Raw genomic sequence first — 23,301 nt, forward strand, 5'->3', positions numbered from 1 at the left:
CAAATTGGTGACATTTTCCTTAAATCTGATGTCACCATTGAAATGAACACAATAATCCAAAACATTTTTTGTCATTTTCTTTGCTGTACATAATGTGTGTGGTGCACTTACTGTTTGTAAAAGGTGCAGGCACTATAACCCTTTGAACAGCAGTGATACTTTTGACTTAAAATGAAAGCCTTCTGGATTTTCACCTTTTCAGCAAGCTTTTCAACCATACTTTTCAATTTTTAAAGACTCGCAGAGCTGTTTATCAGTCTCCTCCGTCAACATTCAAGTCTCCTTCAACTCTACGAATACAATCCTCCCTTTTCTGCAATCGCTCACTCTCTCTCCCATGTCCCCTCTCTTTGCTTGTACAATGAAAGCTCTAATTGAATAACAATTGTAGCTGCTGGGTGAGAGACAGGTTCTTCAGGTTTTAAGCACAAGATTGCTTTTGCATTTGACTGCATGTCTGTCACCACGTCTTAATCGGAAGCGTCGTAGCTCAAACTATTAAAAGTGCGCTTTAGGTTTAGAGCCTCACCTTCAGTTCCCCACATGCATTTGGCTTCAGTAATCTCACCTTTTTGCTCAGAAGACATTGTTGCAAAATGTCTGAGGGTACACCGTGATGAATGCCGTCCTACTTGACTGTTGTGATTCTTTGTGACATTCAGTCTTGACAGCCAGTATTTATTCCATCTCATTATGTCCTCTAATCAGAGCATACCATTCACTTCTGTCTCTACTTCTGCTTTAGTGATATTGATGGGCATCCTTTCGACATCTTGAAATGTATTTGGCTTCCTCTTTCTCTGCCCTCCCCTAGTCTGGATAGCCAAAGCCAAAATTATTCAAAGCATTTTCTTTACCCTTTGATTTTGATTGAGCTGAGCTTATGCCTCCGTCCTTGCATTCACTTTTTAAGTTGGCATCGTAGAAATTCAGGGTTTTTTTTTCAGTAACAGGCCTTATATTTGCACTTGTATCTTTTCATTGGCTCCCTCAGTGTTAATAACTTTTTAAAGGAGAAGTTGGAAAAATCAATGAAATTTACCATCAGTGGAAAGAAGAAGAGATGTCCTTAGGGTGGTTATTTCCACTTCCAAAACAGTGATAGGGATATTTCCTCTCTTGCATCTCAGCTGCACAGATCTGCCCCCCACACCCCCAGCAAACTCTGGAGGAAAACAGGTCTTCTAAGAAATTTTATTCAGACGTCTGACAGTGTTTCAGTTGTCAAATGTAGAAAAACTGACCGATAGGAATAAAAGAGCTGGGATACATTTATGATCAAGTCATTTTCAGTCATAGCATGAAAGGAAATCAGTATTTTGTTAGATATACTGTGTACCTGGACAGTTGGTATGTGTTTTGAGGAGAGGACGTGGTAAGTGGGTGCTGGAAAGCAGACAGGCCAGTGAGCAGTTGTCTGCAAAAGGAAATTTAATTTTAATGCCAGACTGGGCACAGTCTCCCCTCTGTGGACGTCTAGAAAAAGGCTTCTTGGCAGACGTTGCCCCTTCATTAATTTTGACCAAATATTTACTGTGCATCACATGGCATGCCTTACATCCCACTTTCATTTTTCCAGGCCAGGTTTTGAACAGTTTGGGGCGATTTGTGTTCCATTTGGCTGGACTGGGGCCATGCCCCACTCAGCAGGCCCATGCTGGTGTCTCTGGGATCTTGCCACATGAGGAACTGGCTCCACTGAGTCTTCACTTATGCTATGCCTCTGGGAGCCACGTTTCACTTTAATAATACTTCGTATCCACAGCTGTGTGTTTGAACCACTGTCACATATGTGCATGCACATACACAAGCCTGCACAAATTGACACTCCAATGCTATGTGCTCCATGCTTACCCTTTTAACCTAAAGGGCACCTGAAGGAAATGTGCCAAGTTTCTGCACTCAGACATTACCGTTGTACCCTCGACTGAATGCTGTAACTGAAATTCCCTTTCAACACCCAGCTGTCTGAGATTTGCTTTAAGAATGTGTTTTGCCGAACATTTAGAATAGCCCACATAAGCAGTTAAGGTCATCGGCTCTGCTCCCAGGGACTGTAATATAACACTGGTCCAACAGTAGGCCTGTATCAGCCGCTGCCATCAACTAAATAACATTTAAAAAGCATTAGGTACTTTTTGGCCGTGCCTGCCCCGATTCACTTTGGCATCTCTTCAGAGCTGCTCTTTTTCTTGGCACTGAGCCCAAATGCCATACTCCCTGTGGCTGGTCTGTGCCAGCTGAGTGTGCTGGTCCTCCTTGCTCCTCACTGCCCCTGAGCCCCTCCTCTGCTTTCCCTCAACTCCCTGCCACCTATCACAGTCCCCTCATGGCCAGTCACAGGAACAGAAATGCTGCAGTCCAGAGAGTGACCTTGGGAAGAGCAGATCACTGCACCATATTGTTATATATAAAGAAGCAGATTTAAAATTAAATTAGGTTTTGTTTATATTAACCCTACTGTGCTATCATCATTGCTCTGCAATTGTTGCATAATCCGATGTAAAATAAATCCATCTACTAATGTTCAAAGTATGTTTATAATGTCTGCTTTTATATATGTTTTACAAAATGCTATACAAATTGTTTTGCTTAAATCCAATTGTATTAATCTCTTGAGGATTTCAAGTCTAGCATCTCATAGAACAAGTCAGCAGTGAGACTCTAGCTGTCCCCTGTTGGGAAATAAATGTACCAGCATATTCAATTACCCCTGCTTCTCCTATCCTGCTGTTGCAGGCCGCTTTGATGTATCACTGAGATCGCACTGGTCAAACCTCATTAAAAACTGGCAATGCTGGAAAACAAAAACAAGAAGTAATTGCCCACTCGCTCTCCCTTGTGCTGCTTTTCTGTAATCCTCTCCATGCTCCAAACCTATGTGCCGCATACAGAGGCTTCCTAATAGAAGCTCTAAGTCTGGCATCTGGGCTCCATATTAATTACAGCTCTTTTCCTGGTGGTCTCTGCTCTACTGAAGGAATGACATCTCTGACACCGGTGTTGGAGTTCTTTCATGAGAAGTTCGGGCTCCTTTTTCTTCTTAGGTCATTCTTGTGAATATGCAGGGTCATCTGGAGGAGTCTGTGAGTCTGCTCATAGTCATACACAGACATACACATTGTGAATGGACTGAGTGATAGATAGATACTAGACAGACTGACATGCATGCATATGGACAGACTGACTTCACTTGCGTCCGCCCTGCTCTGTTCAGCCCATCTGCCTGGTCTCCAGAGCCAATTTGACAGGCAGCTTCCTAACAAGCATTCCAGTCTTTTCCACTACAGATATCCTCCTTGTCTCAGTAAATGGATATAATAAAGCATAGGAACTACATTTCTCCTGCAAGAATGAATTCTGCCCTCATGGCCCTCTGCAGAGTTTGACAGCTTTTATTTGTGTCTAATGACACTCACTGGAGCAGCTTGGTATCAAGAGGAGCCACAACTCATCCACAATTGTGTCCCCTGGGTTTCTGTTGAAAATTCATTATTGTATAGTATATTTTACCCCTGTCATGTCTTTTCACGATTCCTCCTCATTGTTATGCAGCTGAAAGTCTAAGTAAAATTACTAAAATTGTAAGGAGAAAACTTCATTTAAAATATAAATGAATAAAAAATTGTTCTATATAGAGTTTGTGTTCGTAACTTTTATCCATGAGTTTATGGAGGGAGAAAAGTCTTTAAAGACAGACAAAACAAAGATGTCCTTGTTGTCTTCAGTTGACATACGAGGTGTTTCATGAGCATCAACACTCCTCTATCACGCAATCATGCCTAGTGTCTTCCAAATGTATCAGGCACGTTTGGGGAAAAGCCTGGAGCCTAAGTGGAAATACTGCTTCTATTGTCTTGGCTTCAGATAGGGGCCCCAGAGCAGGATGGGCCCCAGCCTCCCAAAGGAGCACTCTGCTGCGCTGTCTCACTCCCGGCCTGGCCTGCATTGCCAGGGATGTGTTTCCCAGCTGACACAGCCAGGAGCTGGGGCTGGTGCTCCAGGCCTTTAGACCTCTGTTGGGTCCTTTCCTGATGAGCACTTATGATTATGCCTTAGCCTCGGAGCTAATGTTGCTAACCCACGGCCCTGAGCAAAGGAGGGAGTGCTACTTGTTTATGGTATTATCAGGAGATTTGTCACCTCTTTATTGCATATGACAAACGAGCAACAGGATGTTCAAAGGTAACAACAGTAATATGATAATGTGATGGTGATGGCAGTTAAGTTTATTATGCCCCAATTACTGTTTACTGTTAGAATCCTGGAGCAATTTCTGTTAAAGTTAAGGACATTTTTTTAACTATTTATGCATTTTCCTGCATATCAGACTTTGCTGTTGTTTGAAATGAAATGAATACATGATTGAATAATGGTAGCCTTGCAGATATTCTCTTGTCCCTAGACTTTGCTCTTCATTTTTTCTCATTACTTTCTTAACCTTGTTGAATGTCTTGGCCTCAAAAATAACAAAGGAGCTTTGTGTCATGTTTGCACTACAGTCTGCAGAGGCGATATTTCACTGAAATATCCGTGGGAGCATTGTAATCATTTATGAGTTTATAGACTTACGGAAGTTTCTTAAACAGCAAATACAGATAAACAAGCAAATGAACCACACGTCTTTGTAGCTGTCTAGTTGTCAGGGTTTGGTTGCAGTGTTGTGTATAAACTCTTGGTATCTTCAGGCTTTGATTGAAAAAGCACAAATTTGGACAGTGATTCTATTTTTTGGGAAACTGATATTGGTTCTCAAGTGCTGCCGTAGTATCAGCGAGGTAACATTATCCTAGTCTGTTTGGTAAACGGAGACAAAGAGATGAGGAAAGAAAGAGGCCATAAAGATATCCATCATCCCCCTCCCTCACCCCACCTCTGGGTCCCCATACACACTCACACACAGGGCTTTAATCCTGCCTCTCAGGAGTGTAAGTGATAGCCTTGTGTAACATTAAAAACAGGTCTGATCTGATGCAACTGGCAAAGTCATTCATGCAGCGCATTCCAGGGTGGGATCTTGATGTTGAAATGGTAAAAGATTCTGTTTCACTTTCCTGTTAATGTCATCTGATCAGCAGAATACGGTACCTTGCCTTTTCTCTCTGTTTCCGTCTCTCCCTCTGTTTCTCCTTCTTATCTCTGCCCTCTCTCGCCGTTATCTTCTCTAATTCAACAGAAAAGGGTGCCTTTTCTTTCGCTCTCATTCATTTATTGGCTGGCCCCGTCCTGGCAGGCGTGGCTCTAGTCTCCGTCTGGCTACCCCAAGGGACACGCCCTCTGCTCTTATCTCTGCCATAAATCCCTCTTAAGTCCCCTAATCACAGATTAATGGGGGTGTAGATAGGGAGTGGCCTACTGTGCTTGGCCTTGCTTATCACAGATCCATATTCCATAGCTCTGCCATTGCTCAGCTGGGCATTTGATGTGGGGTGTGTTGATTTGGCTCCTGCAATACCTCTCAATTTTAGCATCTGTCTTTATGAGATTCTGCGACCTTGAGCATCTTTGTGGGGGAAATTAATCTTCACCACAATATTGCTCCAATGCAATCCTAGGCAGGGATCCTTTGTTCTATGGCGAGAATGGGACTGAATGGTCCAGAATTGTGAAGTTGGTTCATTATACAAGGAAGTAGACACATTATTTTGTCTCCCTACCTCAGGGGACCACAGTGACAATTGATCTAAATTGCCTCACTGTCCTTCTCCCCTGTGAGCTCTCTGGGGTAAAGGGCAGGTGCCTGGCTGCCTTCCTCTTCCTCACACTTTGCCAAGATAGGAGCTATGAAAAGGAGCTGTGAGAGACAGAGGCACATTTGATTTTCAAGTTAGAGAAGTCACCAGACCTGAACTTATTACTGCAGCTCAATGATTGTTTTTTACAGTTTTTTTCCTGCCTCACTCCATCTTTATGTCTGTCCTCTTCTGATTTATTCTGGCATATAGATTAATTCAGCTGAGAGTGATTAGCAATAAAATGCAGCATGCATGATGTTGCCTATGGCAGTACAAGAGCTTTTAATTGCAAAGAGCAAACATGCCGTGTTTAAGGGATGACCCTGGCTCTGACAGAGCTGACCCCGTCTGGCTTTTTCTTGTCCTGAGGCTGCTCAGAGTCTGCAGTTCCAGGGTCGTCTTCAGCGGTTTCCTTCATCTAGAGAGTAGGTAGATCGATTGTTGCCTCACAGACATATAGCCCTTGTAGCAACACAAGCAAGACTTCATTGCATTTTCTTGTAGTTGACATCTTGGTCATTTACACTGATAGTAAATTCTCTCAAAATTGTATTATGCACACATACACAATAAATAATGCAACTATAGCACTGGTGTCTATAGTTTTCTCCAGTGACGTCAATTACAGTATGTGATTCTCACTGTGATGAGTAGCTGTCTGTCTCTTATGCATATATGTATGTATGTATGTATGTATGTATGTATGTATATGTATATGTATATGTATATGTATATATATGTATATATACACACACTGTACATACACACATACATATATTTATCAGATTGAGAAAGCAGGTTTATCTTATGGAATATAGATTCACAGTACATGTTGCATAGTGAAAATCAAGTGTAGCCCCAAGACACAGATGAATGGTCGATATGAAGCTAGTAGCCATAATGTTAATATACAATGTATGCAAAGTGATCTTGGCTTCCTCAGAACCATCACAAATTTCATGCCCTGTCTATCAATGATTGGGGGGGGAGGCTGGATTTCAGAGTGGGGAAATACCCTGGATGTCTTCATGAATCCTAGGATGTGTAAGTATATGGGTCAATGTCTGGGTCTGGACCCTTGTGGTGACTGTATGGATGGGTCTGTTCAATCCAGTGTACGTGTTCTTGCTGTTGGGCTCTCATGGTTTGTTGTTCATTATTGAGATTGCTTTTAGCAGTGAGCGAAAAGTCACAGAGAATTGTAGGTTTTTTTAATTACCTCCACAGCGAGCAAAAGCTCCCTCAAGCTTAGTTTAACTTTGTGTGTGTGTGTGTGAGTAAATGAGAAAAAAGAAACCGAGAGAGCTCCAACAAGCAAGAGAGTTGAGGGAGAAGGAGATCTTGCCTCAGGCACCAATCGATCAGATCCTTGCAGTAGAAGTCCCAGCTTCCCTTTGGTGAGGTTGTGTATTGCATTAGCTCATCTCACATTCTCTGTCTCGAAGCAAAGAAGGGGGGATGAGGGGGATAGAAAATAGGAGAGAGGGCGGTTGAAAGTAGTAGAGGAGAAGGAAGGGCAGCGCTTTGAAATAAAGGGAGGGTTAGACGACTCAAAGTGAAGCAAGAAAGAGATGCTGAACAGCTTGGATCGGTAGTGAAGTGTGCACTTCTCTCATGTTCCTCTCTTGTTTCAGTCTCCGATTCGGTCTTCTGTGCACGCTGAAGGGAAGGAGGGAAGTTAGCTTGCCATCCTCTGCAAGTATGCACCTGTAGAAGGGGACATGGGAGTGTTTCAGAATAATCCCTTACACTCCCTGTGTCTTTTTCCCCTGGTGAGGGGTAATGGAGCTGAAGTAACCAGGTTCATTCAAAGTGTCTGTGGGGATCAGCATGGCAAAAAACACACACACGCACATAATGAATTCAATCATGGACAAGGAAAGTATAATAGCATTGTGTCACTGATACATGATACACACCCACTCCCTGCTCAAAACATGCACACCCTCTCAAGAATCACACACAAAACATTTATTTGAGTTTTCAATGAACTGCTGAATATTTATCAGATTATTCTCACAAGCGTCACTGTAACAGGATACTATAACCTACTGTATATTGTTTTCTCAGTCTGCCTCTTAATCATGCAGATCCGGTGTAATCATCTACAGTAAACAGCCAATGATCAAACACGGCACTGCCTGCTGCACTGCTCCCTTCACAGTAGGCCACATCTAAATAGTTAATGGTTCCCCCATAAAACTCCAAACTTCAGACCATTTCAAATTAGAGAGGAGCTATCTAAATCAGGAAGAGAACCGGCAGAGCAGATAGCAGCGGAGCTCTTCAAAGTCCTCTTTAATAAAACATATTAGCCTGTCTTGCCTGGTGAAGGGCGGTGGTAGTGGTGCAGTTGCTGTGGTAGTAATGGGCTTGTGTGCGCCAGCATAGTGAGGAGTGTTAGTTCAGCTCTTTGCTACAGTATGCCGCCCGAGTAAAGGGCTCGGCCTCGTTAGCATATGGTCTGTAGGTTCAAAAGCCTGTGATGGGAGCAGGTTACAAATGGGGGTTAATTAGCCTAGTAGTGGTTCAGAGTCAGACAGCTCCAATAGCCAGGAAGCACAGACATGTATTTTTTATAAACTTTATTCAGTGTCAGATAGCAGACTAATTCATTCTTGCTAAAGGCTGATGCCGCTCTCTCTAATTCTCCATCTGTTTCTGTCTGTCTCTCTGAAATGCTTTAATCTCCACAGATATTTTTTTACATCCACATAGTATCTATGGAATGACATGCAGAATCAAAACAGTTTCAGAGTTACAAGAATATCTATGCAAGACTTTCTGAAGGTTGTCATTGTATTATTTTCAGTAGGCTATCTGGAAATTAAATATTTGCATAATAAGGGTAGCTCGCTGGCTATAGTGGTAATTTTTTCCAACATTACTCAAGCTGCAGCTACGCACTACCTTTACAGTTTATTACCAAGAGACCTAGAAAACACGTGTAGCATCTAAACATGAAACTCTGGCCCAATGAGGGAGCCTACACCAAGTCTCAAGAGAAGACCCAGTGTTTGCATAAGACGTGTAAGAACAACAGTTGTAGAAGATGCATACCCAGAGGCAACTTACTGTAATCTCTTGAGGGAAAAACTTTATATCTGATAAGTTATTGTATTTCTGATTGTCACCAGCGGTCAAGCAATTAAAAAAAAAAAAAGTCTGCACAGCCGCAGCCTGTCATAAATGATAGTTTAGGAATGACTTAAAAAGACTCATAATCATGATGTCCTTCATTGGGGTACTGGATTAATTATATTTCATTGACCATACTACACATTTTCGTTGAAGTGATAAATCTTTCCACAGAGCTGTCACTAATTATGCTGACTTTACTTAAAATATGTGGTGACCACAAGAAGATGCCTTCTCAGCAGTAGATTTCTAGGGTAATGGGGGATGGGTGGTGGGCACTGAAATGAGGCAGTGTGGCAAGTTCACGGGATGCTGAGTAAATTAATTGCTGGCCTGTGCCTCCAATTAGACCCGATTGTCTTAAACTGGTGCTGAATGGGTTCCAAAGGCCTATGCTGGGAGATATGGCATGTAGGCATGTCTCTCTCTCGCCTGCTATTGTGTGTAGGCACCAGTGGGGGTGGGGAGATAAAACTCAGGAGAAACTCAGTGGCCTCAGTCAGTTTAGCAGCGGCTGAGATCCATCTTAAAGGTCAGTCCACCTTAAGTGAGCCTGGTCAGGTTACGCTAACCCATAGTCGCTAACTTTGGGGTTAACCCCCTTCACTTTTCCAGCGGTTGGAAAAACAACAGACAAGACTTTTCTTGGTCTTGAGAAGCTGCAGCATTTATTATCTGGCACACTGTAGCCTGAACTGTACATTTACTGCCGGATTCACAACTTACTGCTAACCGTTACCTGCTCCGCTCGCATTCACAGTCACTTTTCTGCTGCTTGCTCTATCACACTCGCTCAACCACACACATGCTACGCACATACATTATGCACTGCCCTATTCCTTAAAGTAGCTACACTCTTATAACAGTACTTTTCATGTAGACGTCCTTCGAAGAATGAGGAGAGGGAGGATTCTGGGATTTGATGTACTAGTCGATGACTCAAAACAATTCCATGATAACGGAGGGTGTTATCGTGCTCTCACAGTGCACAAGTGAAAATCATTAGTAGCTCATTGACATTAATGATGAAATTTTAGCAGCAGCGCTCATAATGGAATGAATATTGGGGAAACACTGAGGCACACAATGCATTCACAACCACCAAGTCCCACCCTTCAGGAATTAACAACAGGAAGCGCATTTGCATGTAAAACAGGTTTGATTGCCACAGCTGACTGGTCGGCGAGCAATAGTAATGACCTGAGATAGCACTGGGGTGTTAACCCCCTTGGCACTGCTGTTGGCACTGCTGTTTATTGCTATGTCTTTCTTCAATTGTGTAATCTCTGCTCATGCTCCTTCTTTGTCAGTGAACTATGCAGTGCATCTGTATCTCATCTTTTATCTCTTAATTTCCCTTTACCTTTAAGGTGTGTCACATTTTTGTTTACTGTTGCCTTCTTTCTCTTCTATCTTGCTCTTTGATCTGAGAAATGACAGAGTCACGTAGCTGGAGCTAAGCTTTACTAAAGGAGCTGTTACTGTAATTAATGGTTGACTTCACTCAAAGATTGGTAGTTTATTTGGCCGTCACTGCTTGCATCAGCAGCACCTCATATTGTAGCTGTAAGAATACCTTTCTCAACTTTCAAAGTGCATTTTCACTTTGTAAATGTGTCATGGATTTATTATTATATTGTATGGAGGAGTGGAGATGCCTACTCATAGGGCATCAATATTCATGAGTCTATAAGTTGAGTTGAGAAAAGGCACTAACTTTATAGGCTGACAAAGGTCAATGAGTACAGCATGAATGTACACTCACCTCATACACTAACAGTATCTGTGACACACCATTGGCCCTGTACAGTAAAGTGCATCCTGCTAGGTATTTTACAGATGCCTACAGATAATTTGCTTGTTACATACAGTGTATGCAGAGTAAGATGTAGTTGCTCTAAAACCGTCCTGTTGACAAGTAAATAAGGACCTTAAAATACATTACCAATAAACAGTATAAATCCTTTTAAGTATAAACTTTTAATTTTTGTTCCTTTTTAGGATCCCGTCTGCGCCAAGAGGACACCCCACCCCGGATTGTGGAGCATCCATCTGACCTGATTGTTTCCAAAGGGGAGCCTGCCACTCTCAACTGTAAGGCAGAAGGGCGACCAACCCCAACAGTGGAGTGGTACAAGGATGGAGAGCGAGTGGAAACAGACAGGGACAATCCCCGTTCCCAACGCATGCTGCTGCCCAGCGGCTCCCTCTTCTTCCTACGCATTGTCCATGGACGACGGAGCAAACCGGACGAAGGTTCCTACGTCTGTGTTGCCCGTAACTACCTGGGAGAGGCAGTGAGCCACAACGCCTCGCTGGAAGTAGCCCGTAAGTGCAGCATGTCTTCTTATTTCTTCTTTGGCCTCTAGTGTGGGTGTGAATGGAAGAGTTTGGGTTTAGATGTAGCTGAATAGCAGGCTCCAGTTTCCTCCAGTGTTTCTGTCTTCAATGTGCTCATTGAGTTGGATAATCTCTCAGGAGATGGGCAGGATGTGTTTGGCCCAGCGGTCTCCGTAGGCCTGCAGAGCCTTGGGGGAGAAGTGGCCTGATCATTCCAGGGTGAGTGCTCCTCTAAAGGACTCTTGGTAGGTGGTCAGGAGCTACAATGGGAACAAAGCCCTTTCTGTTTTGGCCCTGCTTCTGCTTTTTTTGTCAAAGAGATAGATATAAGGTTTTATATCGAGAGGAATGCAATCATTGCATCTGTTTAGTCATCTTTTAATGAAGAGCTTTCCCACTCATTTTAATGAAGTATCAGAGATGCCTTTTATTGTCTGCTACACTCACGCGAAGACATACTGGCTTTGATGTAAAGTGGATTTAAGCATCTCTCGGGTCAACAAGCAAGCTAGGAGACATATTAGTCAGGAGAATATTTGTCAGTCAGCGGGTATGCAATGTAGGAAGAGAGAATAATCTTTCGAAACCATTTAGTCTTTTTGTGAGTGGTGACCTATGTTGACAAATTTGTTCCCATGATTCTTTAAAGGCTGCTTTCATTTGGTGAGGTCAGCTCTTCAGATATATTATCTCTTTGCTCTCTTGACTGGCTAAGAGTGAAGGCTGAGGAGGAGAGCTCAGATATCCACCGCTCTTCTAGCATGCCCAGAGGCTGTCACCAACCCGCTCACTGTAATCTAATCAAGATGGGGAAAGAAAGGATGGTGTGTGTGAATGTGTATGTGTGTGTGTGTGTGTGTGTGTGTGTGTGTCCGTGTGTGTTGCAGGGGGGTATAGGCTCCTGGCTTTTTGAAGGGTAATGGTCTTAGGTATGAGGTGTCGGTCAGATATTTTCAAATTTAAGGGATCTCTGGAGTATACAGATGAGACAGAGCTCTGCTGTTTTTGATTTCGCAGTCTTCGGTATCATCTGAGTGAAATACCTTATTAGGCTTCTTGATCATAGACTGAGTTTCTGTTGTGTGTTTGATGAGCTCTGCTTTTGAATTTTTACTATGACACATCCTCAGATGATCAGAGAACAGATGAGCTGCAGAAATGCAGTGCACAGTCGTGGTCAAATGATGTCTCATCCTCATATTTGATGTAATATCTAAAGGCAGCCACATAGAAATAAGAGTTCTGCTCACAATTTAAATGTACTTAGACTATTTTAGGAGCAAATTGATTACATGAAATATAATTGAAAGAAAAATACAACAAAACCCAAGTATTTGGCAAATATTACAAGTTTCTATAGGTCAAAATGCTAAAAATATTTTCTCTAGTAGTAGATGATATGCAACGTTTATTTCAGAGGTGGGTTTTTCAAGTAGAAAAACAAGCAACTTGGCGAGACTCATGAGGACCAGAGTACAGAGTGCTGTTGGCTCCGTCTCAAGACCGGGCTGCTTATTCTGTATAAGGTTCAAACAGACCCATAATGACAAGCCACTGTGCTCCAGCCCTCTCTCTCCTTCTCGCTTAGTTGGTGTCTCTCGCTCCCCTCTCTGCAGCTCATGCTTAACTACATATAATTATGTTGTCGGAGCAACCAGGATGGATCCCTGCCGAAGAAAAAAGGCTGTAAAACAGAAAAAGCAGAGAAGCACTGAGATTTCATTACAAGGCCTCATTTAAACTAACTAAGCATAAATCTGACTCATGAGGGCATATAAGAAAGTTTTAAAGCATTTTGAATTCCATGCTGTCGTTAAAGATGCTTGTCAAACCTGTTATGAGTTGAACATTATAGAACGTGTGTTGAAGTGAGACTTAGAGTAAGTTGAGGGAACCACCAGGCTTCTCATTTCCAATGAAACTCCTAAGAAGGAAATGGTGGTTTTAATTGTGTTTACTTTGCCTAGCTCTGCCCTTGTAACGTTTTCACTTTAAAAGCTAAAAACACAGCTTTTTGGAGATGTTATTGTAAGAGCCTGGCTTTTACAGTTTCCTTTACTCACCAGCGATTGTTAACATAATCCGAGTTTCAACAAGTTCTGTTTTGCCAGGCTAGGAGAGCTAACCCAGTTTGTTTGGTTTATCATTAACCACATGTACAGTACTGCTCACAATCTCTCTATCTCCGCCTCTTAACCCAAAGCCTAGGCTAATGCATGTACCATGAATCCTGTTTGCCTTGTGTATTCAAACAAGCTCAAGATAGGATTCTTTTCCTCTTATGTTATTGTTTTCTTTGTATTAGAGATGTCAACATCAAATAATGAACTGCAAGCTGATAAAGAACTAAGGGAAAGACCACATTTAAATTAGTCTAACATCGGTACTAAAAACTGTGATTATGTGTTATGAAATGTGTTTCTATAAACTCTGCATCTTCAGATGCTTTTCATATTCTCATCAAACATTCAACAAAAATTTTAAAAATAGAGAATGTGTTTGTAATAGAAATTGGAATAAATGCCTTAAAATGCTTGGACAGATTCAGTTAGAGCCAAATATTGAATGGCATGTTTTAACTTTTTTCCTTGAAATCTTTGGATGCTGCCCTTATGACAATATTATTTTTACCACTGTGTCACTAAGATGAATATATTTAGATTTGACATTAAGCTGCTTTTTTAAGAACATAATGTAGTCATCAGTAAGACATAAACGTGCTCACTATTATTTAGCAATTACACACATGTGCAACATGTGTTCAGTATACTGTATACTTTGTGATATGTCACAGTAGTTTCCTTTACTCAGTGCTCACATGAGACCCTGAAAGGCTCTATGAATAGCTTGTTTCCCTTTTCCTGGATGCAGAGATAGTAAAGTGAGGTAATGGACGGCACACTGCTGCACTTGAGCAGGCGATAACCTCAGGGCCTGCTGTCTAGTGGCCTGGCTTACTGCACAGTGCTGACCGCACAGGGTTGGCTGCAGGCCTCACATCCACACACAGAATCCTCTCCAGAGGCAGGGTTTACTTTTTACAGCCACTAACAACAGAAGCAAAGGGATGTTTACTTGAATTTGGTCCATTGCGTATAACTCCATTCTGCCAAGTTTATCTCAGGATCACATTGATCTCGTTGCTTCTGTGAAGGTTCTGTCACCATGTGCAGCCAGTTGGCTTCACTGATTCTCTGAGCGGTGGGGGAAGGTCAGGGCATCGGATGTGTTGAAGGAGGCTGGGTTCAACCTCACAGATTTGGGGCCATGCCTAAGGGTCAACTGCAGAGTGGAGGACAGTTGGCTGGCATGCGCCAATCTAAAGGCAGCATGGCCACCTCTCACTGATCTGAGCACCCGCCTGCCTCGCAGGAAATCCCTTGTACTACATCTGTTGGCTCACCGGGGGTCTTAGCTGAACTCCTCCCAAACTGAACCTCTACTTGTCTCACATAATGTCTATCTCACGTTTCTGTCTTCTCTACCCTCACTCATCTCTTTACTCTTCATTATTTCTCCACTGCAACCCACCGAAATAGAACGAGCCTTATGGCTGAAACAGCTTCTTTCACTACCTGGTGGCAGAGTAATTATTTATTTGTCATGGTGTTTGCCTTTCATTAACTTATTACAAGAGTGGCAATATGGTGTGCTGTTACAGCTTTCTGTTTTTGAATTTCATTGACTTATAGCATACAACTCTCCCTGCTCTTGTTATTTTTGGCTATTATGTCGAGTCTCTTTAGCATACTTTTTCTGTTTGGCAAATATTAAGAAGTTCCGAACATAAAATGAGACGATGAGGTGAAGAGAGAGAGAGAGAGAGAGAGACAGTGAGTGAGAGGCAGAGAAAAATAAACTGCAGAGAACGAGAGAGCAAGAGCAGAATGAGAAAAAATCAGGACAGCCAAACCCCAGCAGAAGCAGCAGTGAGTGTGCTGGCAAGCTGCCAGGGGACTGGAGGCAGAGTGTGTTACAGCTCTGTGGCAGTTATTTGTCTCAGGGAGGTTCAGAGCAAATTGGTGCAAACGGCACAGCCAGGGTCTGCTTCATGAGTCAACACGCAGCCGAAGCGTGGGCTCCACACCACAGACTCTCCTTGGCCTCCACTCCAATCTGTTTTATGTTGGAATCCAGACCCCTTCCACAATCTCAAAGCCCAGTGGTGTGTGTGTGTGTGTGTGTGTGTGTGTGGCTGTCAAAGCCTGAACTCTGCCTTGTTAAGAAAACTCTCAGTTTCATACTAATGTAAAAACGTTTTGCATGCATGGTGTTGGCTTTAACAGAAGTCCCTGTGTATTCTTTGCATGAATTCTGTTTTATTCTGTGTTTATCTTGTTCTGAATCATAGCTGCTCGGTGTACACTGTTTTTCAAGGCTATTCGGCCCACTGCTGTTAATCTTGAAATTACAGCACATGGAAAACAACTGGCTACTGTCTAATTACACTCCCCCTGGCACATACAGTAACTGCCGGCGTAGTCTTTGTGAAACCTCTGTAGGGGAGACATGTTCAACACATGCATTTCAATTAGTTTTCTCTTAATCCATATATGCAGAGAGCAATTTTTATCATGCATGTTGCGTGTGGTCTGTTGAACCAAGCATATTTAGCACTTCAGGGTATTTGCATAAATCAATGCAGTCCATGCAATTAAACCTGCAGCATCTATTTGCTGTGTTTGGTCAATACTTACATGCCATTTTGAGTAGAGATTTTCTGTGATACACAGCAAGGCTGGCGTTGCAAAAATGTGCGATGCTTCAGATAAAATGCTGTGCTCGTTAGTGACCTGGATACATACCTTAGAACTTTGACCATATTGACTAAATATGCATAAGACACATCCTGACATATATTGACTGACATAATCGGACTAATAGCAGTTGTCACTCCCTACAGTGATCGCAGCCTGGAGTAAAGAGAAACATGTCTGCTTCAGTAATGTAAAAATGTGTCAAATGTCACACTGATTTGGGATTTTTAAAGCATGGTTTTTCACAAACACACAAATATAACTTCGCCCACGCATAGCTCCCCCCCTCCAAAACTAATATTGCTGGCTAGAAGCGAGGCCAAGCACTGAAAATGCTCACCACGGGAAAGAGTGGGGTAGCAGCAGATAAGAGCCAGAGTAGGGAAGCAGGGCAGCTTTTTAACCGTTTTAGGTGCTTTGTGTTGTTCTACAGCGAACATTGGCACCAAGCCTAAAGAGAACACGCATCCTACAGGGTGAGAGAAAGTGGTATGAATGGATTGGTTTATATAAGAATGAAGCCTTCGATAGAACAGGATTGGGTGAGGCAAGACTTCCTGTATTTGGGGAGTGTGTAAGTCTGTGTATGTGTTTGATTCCATCAATCTGTCAGTGTGTGTACACTGGTCTAGTGAACAATGTCTAGCGGAGTGTTGTGTGAAGGAGTCTGTACATGAGCTAAAGGGGCAGGTGTACAGACATGGGTAAAAGAGCCTGCCCAGAGACCCATCAATCACTCTATGCTCCAGCCGTCTCTGACAGGCTACTGGGCCAAGGAAGACAGAGATATGCCCTCCAAAAGTACACCAGAGCCCCCGTCATCCCTCCTTCCACTTCTTTTTGTCCTAGAGAAAACACAGGATGAAGGCAAAGCTCGGCACAGTTTGAGATTTTGACACAAGGAAATGCCAAATTAATGGAGCTTTCACAAGATTCTACATGATTCCCACTCTGTATCTTATCATGTGCATTATCAGATTGTCAGGGATGAAATTTTGGAGGAAATAGCACCATAAAACAATAAACACAGAGCCTGGGTAAATGAGACACCTTTTTAATGGCAACATAAAACTATAAGACCTATTTCTTCAATAGGCCAAGCTTGACTTAGTCCCTTTAGCGTGATAGATATTTGTCTGTTTGATCTTCCTCTATAAAAATAGAGAATGAAATGCATTAGATGAGCTAAGCGCAGCTGTTTCACTCTGACATCCTCTTCTTTTTGCCTTTTGATTCTCCTCTCTTTGTGTATTCATCTAGGAAATGGCTTGTCTCTCTTAGCGAGTAAGGAAATGTTGACTTATGGAGTCCACTTAAAGCACTTCCCTCTGTTTCTGTGGACATTTTTGTGGCCCATCCATTTACAAACGATGACATCGCCCAGATATCTCAATACGTCTTCTAAAAAGTAGCGCTACTGCACAGCTTTCTCTCTGGGTGTCTGGACACTTCCCTAAACTCTTGTACGTCAGAGGTTTTTCTTTCCTAGCCGCCAGCTAGTACAGAACAGGGTCATGGGTAGAATGGGTGCTGGGTCCCAGGACAGTGAAGTATGACATTAACATTATGAAGTGTTGGTCTAGAGTAGATAAGATACAATATGTGAGCTCTTGAGTCCAGTGGTCCTATACTACCACTCAGGAGGACCACTGATAGAAGAGTACCTTCGCTTCCTGTCCTCTTAAAACCTACCCACCTATCTTGTTTGTGTGTGTGTGCATGTTTCAGTGTGCAGTAAGTGTACTTTTTGTGTGCATTTTTATCAACATGTTTCCATATTTGTTTGAGGTATGTCTTTGGCTGTACTCCATATGTGATAAATGCTCCTGATGGTAACTGTGTGTCAGTACTTGTGACAACCAGATGAATATATGCTGCTGACTCTAATCTCCACCTCTTCTGCAGAGACCTGGGTATTACTCTTGTTGCGAGGTGTAATCTCCTCTTGGTCTGAGCCTCTACTGTGGCCAGAGAGGCTATGCGTATGTGTGTTTATGTGTCTGTGAGGTTTGTGCGTGGTACGTGCCTGCATTCTGGTGTCTGGTCATATGACGAGGTGTTCTGCTCTGCGGACGTGCTCTGCTTATTAAACCTGGGTTAAGCCCTCACTTGAAACCTTCTATCATGCTCTTCGATCCGAGACGAAGGAGTTAGGGAGGATTAGGGGGTTTGGAGACTGGAACTTCAGGGATTTTCTGCCAACATTTTGGCAAACTTAGAAAAATGTGCTCAAGGGGCACAGTCAGTCAGTCCACTTAAGATGAGCCTGCATGGACCTTGCGATGGCCTGTTTTTCTACCTTGTCTTCACTGTTTGTTCCCAGGAGACAGACCACCAATTCGCCACCTATTGATAGTTTTGCAGTTACCCTCTAACTCTCAGCAGAGTGCAGACATCTAGCTGTGACTTTTTGGTTCAAGTACATCAAGGGCACGAAGCAAGACTGGTGAAATGTGAGGCACATACTGAAAATACTTATGACTTTCAGTTGCTTTTGCAATATGGAAACAAACAAGTTGGTGGTGGTATGGCAGGCATTTGTAATTTGTAGATTTTTAAGGTTTGCTGCTGTGTTGATAGGCAGAGTGTTGGTTGCTCAACAGTAGCTTTAAAAAGGCAGGCTGACTCTGCTCAGGTTCAATGGACTGATAACCCACGAAACGGTGTCTCTGCCGCACTTTTGCTGTATCAGCCTTTATCTGATATAGTTCCCTTTCCAACATACTATCTTCTTTTCTATCACTGCCTCTCTATTCCATCCTCTACCTCTTTCTCGCTGTGTTGCTCTCACTCGATCCGTCTCCTGTGAATTGATAGAGAGAGAAAGATTGAGGCAAGAGAGACGGGGAGTATTTCCAAGACCTCTACGACAGAGAAGGGAAGGGGAGAAAAAAAAGGGATCTGAAATTTTATCAGAGTTGTAGCATGTTGCTGAGCCTGGAGCGTGACAGGCAGGAAGAGCTGGTGAGGTAAGCAGTAGACCCAAACACTGATAATGATCTGCCTTGGTGCTATCTGACTACAAATGAATGCAGTCTATTTGCTGCTGACTGTGGATAGTCATAGCCCTGTCATCAGTCAATGACAAACGCAAACAGGGGATACATGATGGCATTCAGTGTCATCTAATTGTCCTTGGTTGCTGTGGTAGCTAATCTGATCATTAAAGCAACAATTGGGAGAAAATGAGTTTCTCCTTGTCATGTCACAGATACAAGAGTCTGTCCTAAAATAGGACCGGCATGCGTGGGAGTTGTTGCTCATTATCGCAGTGTAGTTCTTATGCAAGCTTTCAGTTATCCTGACCTTTCTGTAAAGCAAGCAGTTCGTTTTTAAGCCCCATATATGCAGCGTGCTAGGTCTCATGTTACAAATGATGGGATTGACTCCATTACCACAGTAATGATGCACTAATGACAATGGACATAAAAAGAAATGGATGAACAGGAAAAGCAACAAACTAAGACTGAACATAATTTAGAGTGCGCATGTCATCTCTGAGAGGTTTTGTCTGACTTATTTAAACATCTGTCTCATCTTATTAACTCAGAGAATGTTGTTTATGCACCTCAGGCCCTAACTACACGTGCTGTGAACATAATCATCCTCAGTGGAGTGTATGTAAACATATACAATAGTCTAATTAGGACCATAAGGAGAATGGCAATTTGACCGAGCAGTGAATAGAACAGATACACCCTCACCTCTCCTTTGTGCCCATGTGACCTTTCTAAACAGGGTGTGGCAAGGACACAAAAGGATCTCCATGTAACCATATACTGCAAAGAGCTGGATAAAAGACAGACAGGGGGACGTCATGTGTAAAAGGAGAAAAGTGAGAGGATCCATTCAAAATTCAAACAGTAGTCAGTGTTGCTGTGGGTAAGTTTTGAAATAGCTGACATCTGACTCAGTGAGGCCCAGTATTATATGACCACAGTGCTGTTGTTGGGCTTGGGGGTGACATTTCTATTCTCCCTTCCAGACTTCTCGCTCTCTTTCTCCGCCTTGCACTAGTATCAGATTCTAATCTGTCAGTGGTGCCTCAGCTCCATTTAGTCGACTGGTCACATCTAATGGACGGGATAGAAAGCTCTTCAGTGACCAGCCGGGACATAGCTAGTCCTTTTCCCAGAGTTCTTCACTTCCCTGACAATCGCCTTTATGCCAGTTTTCAACACTTGTTTAACAAATATAACTTCATTGTACTTGCAGTATTACCTAATAAAAGTCTATCAGCATAATCACTGCAAGACTTCCCTACTTCCTTAAAGCCTTACAATGTAAGCACTCAGTCATATTTGGACCTCTTTTGCTTTCTATGTGATCCTCATGCCAATAATCATGGTGTGGTAGCAGATGATCTCGGGACCTGGCCTTTGCGTCCAGTCTCGTTTCTCCCTGCCAATGGGATTAGTGGAGAGTGCCGACTCTGCAGGTGCAGCCGTAAGTTAATTTACCCCACTGTTTGGAGCTATAATAGCTTATTGATTGCCTGACAGAGATGCAAGAAGCAGCATGGAAGGGCACGGAGAGGGGAGAGAATAAGTTAATCATCGCTCAGTGTGTTGCCAGGATTTAATCACATTACCCAAGGTTCACCACTGCCATGTAAATTCACTTTCAACCTCGGAGGAGTTGGAATGACTGCTCTGAGACAGAGGGGACCCTACTGATTTTGTGAAACCTTTCCTCAGCTGCGGTCTGGTGCCTGTCGGCCGGGTACTCCCTGGCCGGCACCCGCCTCAATCCTGTGGGATGCAGGCTCTCTGCCCAGGGGCCCAGCTTAATTCATGTTAAGATGTTGGGATAATTTTAGCAATGCTACCCAGCGGTGACCTCCATCTGCTATAGTGCTGCTCAGGTTGTATGAAAAACATCAGCCGGGCCTCCACTATTCAGTCCATAACTTCCAGACAGCTGGTTGGACCATCACTCACTTCTTCCACTGCTCTTTCCCATGCCTAAGTGCTCCTGTTCAGTGTGTATGTGTGTGTACAGTATGAACAAGAAGGTCTGTGTGTGTGTGTTTCTCAGAGGAACTCTGGCCCATTTGCACTACCATCATATACACATTCTCACTACGGCTGGTTACCTGGAAACTGCAAATGTTGCTTTTATTTGACCGGTGGCTCTTTAGCTGCCAGCACAGATTGAGAGAATGTTCCCCTATTTTTACAGCTTCAAGCAAAGCTGCCATTAACACTATACTCTATATCAATACAAGGACTGCAGCAGAACTGAATAACTCTTGTCTTAACCCCATAATCACTAGCCAGGACTGATTGTGCTATGTGTTGGACAGCAGGCTCATTCTAATGGTTCTGGGAGGGTATCACATTGGCTTTTGTTTACATAGAAAGCAGCAAAACCAGGTTTAGCTGTGGTCGGACTTTCGTCATGCTTCAGCCTGGCTTCTATCAATCTGTCTGCACCCGAATACTCAGCTAACCAAAATCAAAACACTGGCACAGCGAGGAGAGAAGTGAAAGAGTGAGATAGTGTAAACACAGAGACAGAGATGTTGGCCTCGCACCCCATCACACACACACACACACTGTCACTGACCTGATGGCCAAATTCCTATCTGGCAACAACAGGAGAAACATCTGGCAAAACTGTCCACCTTAACTGAAATCTAAACCTCATCAGGTCTCATCACTAGCAGGGCTTAAGGTACAACATTTAGATTACTCTCTTGTCAGAAAAAACCTTGATGTGATTTAAAATAATTGCGCTGAATCTGGTGCTTTGAGATCAAACGTGCAGAAGGAGAGATGGGAAGGAACAACAAAGACAGAGAGAAATTGTTGAAGAGAAAATAGCGGACAAGCTGCCATTAAGCATGGGATGAGAGAGTAGGAGGTGGCTCCAGTTGGACGGAGAGCCTCTCTTGGCTTGTGAGGGGAAGATAAGGGGACAGGTGGTGTTCTGTTCTCTCAAAGATCTCCGACAGCTGGCAACTCTCTTGCTATAAGCATGTTGCCGTAGAATGTATGTGTGCGTGTCGCTGAGTGTGTGCGTATGCGTGTTTGTGTGACATTTGTTTGTGAGTGCGTGTGTTTATAGCTGCATGTGTCTGCATTTGGTGGTTGTTTGAGCACTTGCCAGCTGAGATATCTCCCTAAAGTCAGTCTCGACTCTCATACCTGTGCTTTTTTTCATAGTTTCCTTGTTCTTATTTTCTACTCACTTACAGCCGCTTGGCATCGGGCCATTTTATACCAGTCTGTTCTACTAAAATATTTTTCTTCCTCTGTCTTAGTGTTTTCAGTATGTGGCAATAGCAGGTTGACTCCTGTTCTGACAAAGTACAGATTTAAGGAGTGGTGCGTTCATGTTAATGAAAGCATGTTGTTTATTTTTCTTAGCCACTTACCCACTTCCTTGCCCTTTTTATGCGACTTTGGACTTTGCCTCTGTCATGCCGCTAAAGACAGATCGCAAAGTACTGTATTGTTTTAAAACGTATAAAATATACTGCACATACCCCAGTCTAGTCTGAAAAATTCAAGGTATTTATTTGTGTTAAGTTTGGTTTTCTCGTAAACTTGATTTCATGACCAATGAACACTTTTCCATGCAAAGCAGATGCTGGGATAACAAATGAGCCAAAACAGAAGGGACTTAAAATGCTGCTGTGCTGGCCTGGCAGTATGTAGTGCTCATGTACTCTGGTTAGTTCAGAGTTCTTTACTGTGTTGGCTTTGGGCTCGTTCCACATACAGCTCTGTGTTTGATCGGGCGGTGTAGTGGTAGCCACTGAGAAGAGCTCGTGTCATCTCAGTGGCAGACTGCTTTTGTTTGCAGAAAAGAAAAAGAGATGGTACTAAATGGGCCAGAGGTGGTTATTTGCTGTTGGCAAACAGACACTGTCTTCAGTGGCGAAGCACTCAGTTGCCACTGTGGCCTGACAGCTGGCTTTCATCCCTTGCAGAGTTTGTTCACAATGCATGTTGCTTTTAAATGTAATTCATGCTCTTAAACTCTGCATGGCCATCGCACTCTGGTGGACACTCAGGAAAAAGATTCCCCACTAGCACTGCTTTTGGTGAATAGAATGGAAATCCATTTCCTAGACCATTATTGATTGATGTCAACTGCTATAAGTGTCCGCTCTTTTTTCTCTGTGTTTTGCCAAAAGGTTTCTTTGAAGTCGCTCTGATTCCTTTCAGCTTCCCACTTCAATAGAACAGTTGGCCTGCACCTGATACATTGATGTTTCACGCCCCAGAGGTCACCTTGACTAGGATGCCCTCTTTGTGTCGGGGAACTTTTTCATATGCAAAAATTAATGATAGTGTTTTAGGATGAAAGAAGTCTCTTCAACA

General features: G+C 43.0%; 1 protein-coding gene across 4 annotated transcripts in view; it reads left to right on the forward strand.

The window, feature by feature from the left end:
- The window catches only part of robo1 (roundabout, axon guidance receptor, homolog 1 (Drosophila)), a 201,411-nt gene that overhangs the window by 79,321 nt on the left and 98,789 nt on the right, over nucleotides 1–23,301 (forward strand). For all 4 annotated transcript variants that reach the window (XM_042415452.1, XM_042415453.1, XM_042415454.1 and 1 more), the window contains one exon: nucleotides 10,875–11,201. In XM_042415452.1, coding sequence (XP_042271386.1) covers nucleotides 10,875–11,201 — 327 coding nt within the window. The remainder of the gene's footprint in view (nucleotides 1–10,874; nucleotides 11,202–23,301) is intronic.

Source organism: Thunnus maccoyii, chromosome 6 (genome assembly GCF_910596095.1).
Source record: "Thunnus maccoyii chromosome 6, fThuMac1.1, whole genome shotgun sequence".
In the NCBI taxonomy this organism is placed as follows: domain Eukaryota; kingdom Metazoa; phylum Chordata; class Actinopteri; order Scombriformes; family Scombridae; genus Thunnus; species Thunnus maccoyii.